This window comes from Phyllostomus hastatus, unplaced genomic scaffold (genome assembly GCF_019186645.2).
Source record: "Phyllostomus hastatus isolate PE091 unplaced genomic scaffold, TTU_PhHast_1.1 phas_contig_57, whole genome shotgun sequence".
NCBI classification, from domain to species: Eukaryota; Metazoa; Chordata; class Mammalia; order Chiroptera; family Phyllostomidae; genus Phyllostomus; species Phyllostomus hastatus.
The window spans coordinates 2,833,772-2,839,771 of record NW_025333912.1 but is presented as its reverse complement, the minus strand read 5'-3'; the positions used below and the strand labels follow the sequence as shown (position 1 = coordinate 2,839,771).

Sequence of the window (6,000 nt, the reverse complement as noted above, 5' to 3'; positions counted from 1 at the left end):
TTTAAGTATCTAAAGTTAAAATAAGGCAGTTTTCTGTGTTTGACAAGAAGACTTTTTACACTTACTTTCTGTAGGAATTCTTTTTTGCAGTCACTTTTTTTTTTGCCAGAAATATGTATACTTTTTCAGACAAATAAACACATTTGCTTTAGAATTTACTTAATCTCTAAAATCTGTGTTTGGCAGTTTCTCCTGTGAAACTTGAATTTAGTGATAGCACCAAAGCTCTGCTGAGCTGCGGAAAGAAGCAGAGTTCACAAACAAGGGGGCCTCCGAAAATCAATCACCAAAAATAATTTGTAAGAACCTCGTGTGACGAGAGCACCACTGTGCGTTTTCTCAGATAGCAGGACGAGACCGTGTGGAGTTCAGTGCCTGAAGGGCTGCTGTAATGAGATTAAACTCCGTTTTGCCTGATCTGCTTCCAAGATTTGGGGACCTGGTTCTTGGAAACTAATAATAGAAAACTTCCTTAGAATTTAAAACCTTGTCAAAAGCAAAAGTACAAAAAAATAAAAAAAAATAAAAATCCTTTTAATAGCTCACAACATATAGAATTAAAATTGTACTTCAAACTGTGAGGTAACAAGAGAATCCCTGGGCTTTAGCACCTCTTCGTATTTTCTTCTCATACGATTAGAGCTGTTAAGATAGCTCAGTACTTCCAGGAAATGCTGGAACGATGTATATTAACCAATCAAATTGTTATTGATTGTTGTCTTTGGCTATTTTATAGTTTCCTTAGGAAATTTGTGAGCAGGTGACTGGCTCCTTCTCTTTTGCTTCATTTTTGTTACCTGGGAGCAATCTGGAATCCTAGCCCACCCGTGCCTGAATTTTAGGCGTGGCCTCTGAAGCAAGTGCGGTAGAAAGGTGCCATTACACTTTTCACCAGTGCCGTCACCGGAACGTCTGCCAGCAGATCACAGCCTCACCCTGTCTAGACACCAGAGGGCACTCTACACAGGAGTACTGTAAGAAGGCAAGGAGGGATGCTGGGAAGGAGGAAGCTTAGTAAAAAGGTGGGCTTCAATTCAGGCGTATCTCCCTGTCTAATTGCTCTCTCTTTTCCCTCCCCCCTTCTCCTCAGTTGCCTGGGGAAAAGAACTACCCAGACCCTGGATTCCCTCTTCTCTTGGATAAATCAAGATTGAGGCTTAAACCTAAGCTTTCAGAGTGTGGAGAGCAGGGCCTGTGAAATGCGTTGGTCTGGTCAAGACAGGATGAAGTATATAAAACCAAATGGTGTCGCTCTTGTCAACCAAGATGGTTGCCACTTTGGCTCAAGAAGGAAACAGCCTAAGTCCCGCCAGGGCCCTGCCAGATGCCCGCCATGGGGTACACACAGGATGTCGACAGAGGGCACATCTGATTAGGGCACTGGGCGCTCTTGGCCCCGAGCCACGGAGTTTCCCAGCTCAGCCAAGTGCCAAGGACCTGGGTATAACTGGGGTGCACCTCAGAGCCGCCAGTGAGACAGTACAGCTCCCAACAGGAGACACTGCTCTAGGCCATGCGCTGCTGGAGGCTGTGCCTGACTGAGCTCCGGGACTTCCATGCTGCCTGCGGCACTGCACCAGTTGGGCCAAGACACCTGCTCGTCCTACCCTTGACTGGGCTTTGGCCTTGGAACCCATCAGCGGCGATCTTCCTTGGGAGCAGCTGATGGCTCACTGCGCACTGCGCACTGTCTCCCGGACCTGGGACTAGCATTCTGGAACTCTGCGTCATTAACGCCCCATTGACTGTTGTGTGTTAACTGTGTGTGATAATATACAGGACAGGATATTAAGCAATGCTGATGTTCCATCCCTGTGAACCTGCATTTAACAAAAGCTGAGTTTGAGCAACAGCTCTCGCGGCTCTCGTCTTGTTCCTCGCCGCTGCTGGGCACAGACTCAGCGGGGCGACCTACTTCCCCTGAACCGGAGGTGCACCCTGACTGAAAGAAAAGACCATAATGTGACACTCCTCGAGAGGGGTGGTCTACGGGGGTCATACTGAGAGTTCTTGTGACACAGAATTCCAAAATCTCTTTCTTTGGCAAAAATATGTAGGCCACTTTTGGTCTGACAACTTTTTTCTTATTAACCTCATTTGATGTTGCTTCCCAAAGAATGTTTAATTAGAATCTCTTTTTCTGATGTCAGCAGAATGGAACTGCTCATGAGCCTTAAATGGGATGTAGCGGGCTTCTGGTTTCCTCCCCCAACCTCTTGTAGGGCCTTCATCGAGGCTGAGTTTTGTACTGATTTGTGTTTAACTTCGTGAGCCTTGCTGTGCTAAGCCGCCCCCAGGAGAGTCTCGCCAGCACAGAGCTGGAGTACGCAGGGATTTTCAAATGAAATGTAAACGTGGCATATAATTGGGAACCCAACCGGGAGGTTTAAATTTCACAAATGGAGTCTTGATACAACATAGGTGAGATCTGAAGTTATTCCATCTTCATGGGAATTAAAATGTTTTAACCTCTGCTAGGGAAATGTTCAAGAAAGAAGAATCTACTCTGGCTATTGTGCATTAAGTAGGGAGATTAGAGTGCTCGGAGCCTGTGGGTTTTTTAAAGGAGTTTAAAACATTTTAAAAGAATGGCTGAATTTGACCCAGATGTCTAGGGTCACACCAATGGTTCCACTAGAACAGATAAATAACTTAGTAATAGAATATTTTAATAGCCTGACATTGGCACCAAAACACTGAAATTACCATTTCAAAATGCAAACTAGTAAATGCTCACTTGCCCAGGGTCTGCAAGAAAGGCAAACTCTAGGAGAAAACACAATCCAGTCCAAACATTTTTTAGCATCCCTTTTGTTTCTTTCCAGTGAATCGGGAGCATTTGCTATGTGTTTAGGAATGCATTTGAGCTTTCTTAATCCCTAGAGCACCTTGAGCGAGTGAGTCAGTCACGGCCAAGGGTGGCTGGGGCCAGCGCTGCCCAAAGCAGGTGTGCTCCTGACCCGAAAACTGCTGCGCTCCTGTCTCGAGAGTTATTTGTCTCATCTTTAAAGCTGTCACATATAAACTGACATTTTTCATTCTTGCTCCGCAAAATTTGTGCAAAGTCCTTCTGTCTTGTAAAATTTAAATTCAGGGCCTCAGATGAAGTAAACGGGGAAGGCAGTGCTGAACATTTATCTTTCTTATTTAAATGAACAACTCTTCCTTCCTTCCTGGAATGTGACTTAAAATTTAAAATTCCTATTAAATCTCTGGGTACACCCAGAGACCTCAGAAAGCCCTCTATGGAGAGAGCAAACATCCTCCTGCACTTGGCAAAAGAAGAAACGGATGCTTGTGTGATGTGCAGGCTCAGCTGATCAGTGGAAGAGAACTACTGAACCTCAGTTGCCAGAAAACATATTATGTTGACCTGAAAAACAAGCACTTGCACTTGAAAGAGAACAACAAATCTGTAGGACACATGAAAGTTTGATGGGAAGCAGTGTCCAAACTGAGCTGCCCTGCAGTCAAAGATAGGGACTGGAGGCTCCTTAGGGTTTGGGTCCCCCAGTGTCCGTTCTCTCTTCCTGAGGCTGCACATAGCCCTTCTCATACAGCCCCTCTCGGGCTTCTCGAGAGCTGGCCACACCCCAGCTCTGGAGACGGGTGTGGGGATGGTGGTGGTGGAGGGACTGATTAGCCTATGCTGATTAGTGCATCTCATTTGCTGCTCCTCCCCACTTTGATGATTGGATGAGGGACAAGCCTATCAGCCATGCAGACCAATGATATGCAGGACCTTCGCTGGGACTTCTGTGAAAGAGACTTGCCTCATGAGGATGCTACCTGGACTCTCTCTTCTTCTGGACAGTGTGGGCAGGGGGATGATTTTGAATCTTAGGAGTGAGGTGGCCATTTGCTACCATTCTGAATACAATGTCAGCCTAAGAACGAAGAGGCAAGTGTGATAATCAAGAGAGAGCCCTGATCAAATTGGACCCCAGATACACTTTGACACTGGACTTTTCAGTCACTGGACCAATAAAATTTTATTGTTTTAAGCTAAACTACGCGGAGGTTTACGTTACTTGCAACCAAACTTCCAAACTGCCACATAGTATCTAAGACGACTGGGGTGCATGTCCATCTATATGTGAGCAATGTACTGGCAGGGGCCATTGGGTGGCAGTGTTTTTTCTGAAAGAATACTTGTCCCACGGGCAACAGTGCTGCACAGAGCTCCGCGCCACAGCCTCTGGTCTCTCGAGCTGTCTTGAAAGCACTACACATCCATTTAATAAGGAAGTGGGCATCAATAAAAGAAGCAAGCCAGGTGTCAAATGCAGCATATTTTAATTTGTTTCAAATAAAGCAATATATGTATATATATATATATTTCAGAAAAACACCAGATGTTAAATTCTACAAAAGCGCATGTGTCTTCGGCAGATCACGTTTGTCTGATCAATAAGAATGTTTTTCAACATTAACTCTCTAAGGACGATCAATGGACCGACATCACTGCTACAACATAGGGTGCTACTGAGCCTCTGACCTTTAGCCACATGTTGATTTTCCTAACAAATGAGTAAATACTGCCTGGCTAAACTGCTGCAATGTCTTGATGAGAAAAAGCATCAACAGATCAAGCAAAGCCGTGAAAGTTATGAAGCAAGCTAGAGCTGATTATTAGAATTAGTAAAAATGATTAAGAGAGGACGACTCAACCGCATAGGGTTTGTCTATTCTGATTGACTCTCTTTTGGCAGCGAATTGGGTCAGCACCTCGGGCAGGGAACCAAAATTGAGTGAAAAATGCTTTTTTTTTTTGTCTCCTCGCTCAGGCCACCAACGTCACAGCTGGGACTGAGAGAACCGCAGCATCTGTGGACACTTCTATTCTCGTGGGGCAGAGGTTGCACTGGGAGACCCTGGAGACGTTGCCCCGGAAGGGCCTGGCCTCCGCGTTGTCTGTGGCGTGCTGCCTTCGCCGCGGCTTTTCCGGGTGCACCGGGGCCTCGGGGGTCTTTGTTCCCAAAGGGGCCTCTTGGTTTTTGGCGCCGCCTTTGTTTTTGGGACGGAAGCCGTTGTGTGGCTGTCTTCTGTGTTCGTGGCGGTTGTTGCCCTTCACCATTGGATCGGCGTCGCTACCACTGCCCTGGGGCTTGGCAGACCCATTTAGCCTGTTATGATACTGAGGATTGAATCTTCGTCTTTGGCTAGAGGACCCATTCTACAGAAAGAGAGAGAGAGAGAGAGAGAAACACACACACAGGTATTAGATGCCAGCAGACCACCGACGAAGCCAGTAGACATCGGGGAAACCAACTCTCTAAGCCACGGCTGAGCCGTTTTTATGCCCCGGAAGAAGACGACAACGTGCAAATGAGGGCAAGCTGACAAAATCCTCGAGCTTACAAGAACAGTGGGCTGTCTTGTAAATGAAACCCTGAGGACATTACTGATATTGAAAGAAAACTTACTGAAGTATAAGCAGACAAGTCAAGAACCAGGTCAAAGAAAGTAAACTTAAACTATAACGGAATGAAATGTAGCACAGACAGGAGCCGGGCCATGATTCTCTGTGATGAGAACTTTGGGGACATCCTGTACAGACTACGTACACAAATTCTCATTACATAGATGAAAAAATGTAAAATTCTGTTTGTAATTTTCCTTCTCTAAAACAGCTTCTCTCTTATTTTATTTCAAAACAAGTATCACAGTTCAGAAATATTATCTTGGGTAAACACAGGGGGGAGGTGGACCCGACAGATCCTGGTGGGAGGTGGAGGTGATGCCTAGTTTCACAGAGGCAATCAGTTCTTTTTCTAAACCGTGCAGTTCTCAGCCAACGACTTTTGAAGCACCACGTGAAAAACTGGCCACCTTCAGCAAGGCGGCAACCGAGAACATAAAGGGGTGGGTACAAAGAAAGCAATGGGGTGGCGTGCCCGTGGCTGTCGAAAGGAAACATGTTTAAATTCCTTGAGGTCAATAATAGTCCACATTCACCAAGAGCTCACAGTGTACCAGGCCCCACCTCATTCATCATCA

General features: G+C 45.8%; 1 protein-coding gene across 6 annotated transcripts in view; it reads right to left on the bottom strand.

Annotated features, from left to right (window-relative positions):
- Window positions 1–4,279: 4,279 nt before the first annotated feature.
- Window positions 4,280–6,000, bottom strand: part of SPATS2L (spermatogenesis associated serine rich 2 like) — a 164,406-nt gene continuing 162,685 nt past the window's right edge. For all 6 annotated transcript variants that reach the window (XM_045847642.1, XM_045847648.1, XM_045847647.1 and 3 more), the window contains one exon: window positions 4,280–5,176. In XM_045847642.1, coding sequence (XP_045703598.1) covers window positions 4,784–5,176 — 393 coding nt within the window. In that variant the 3' untranslated portion in view covers window positions 4,280–4,783. The remainder of the gene's footprint in view (window positions 5,177–6,000) is intronic.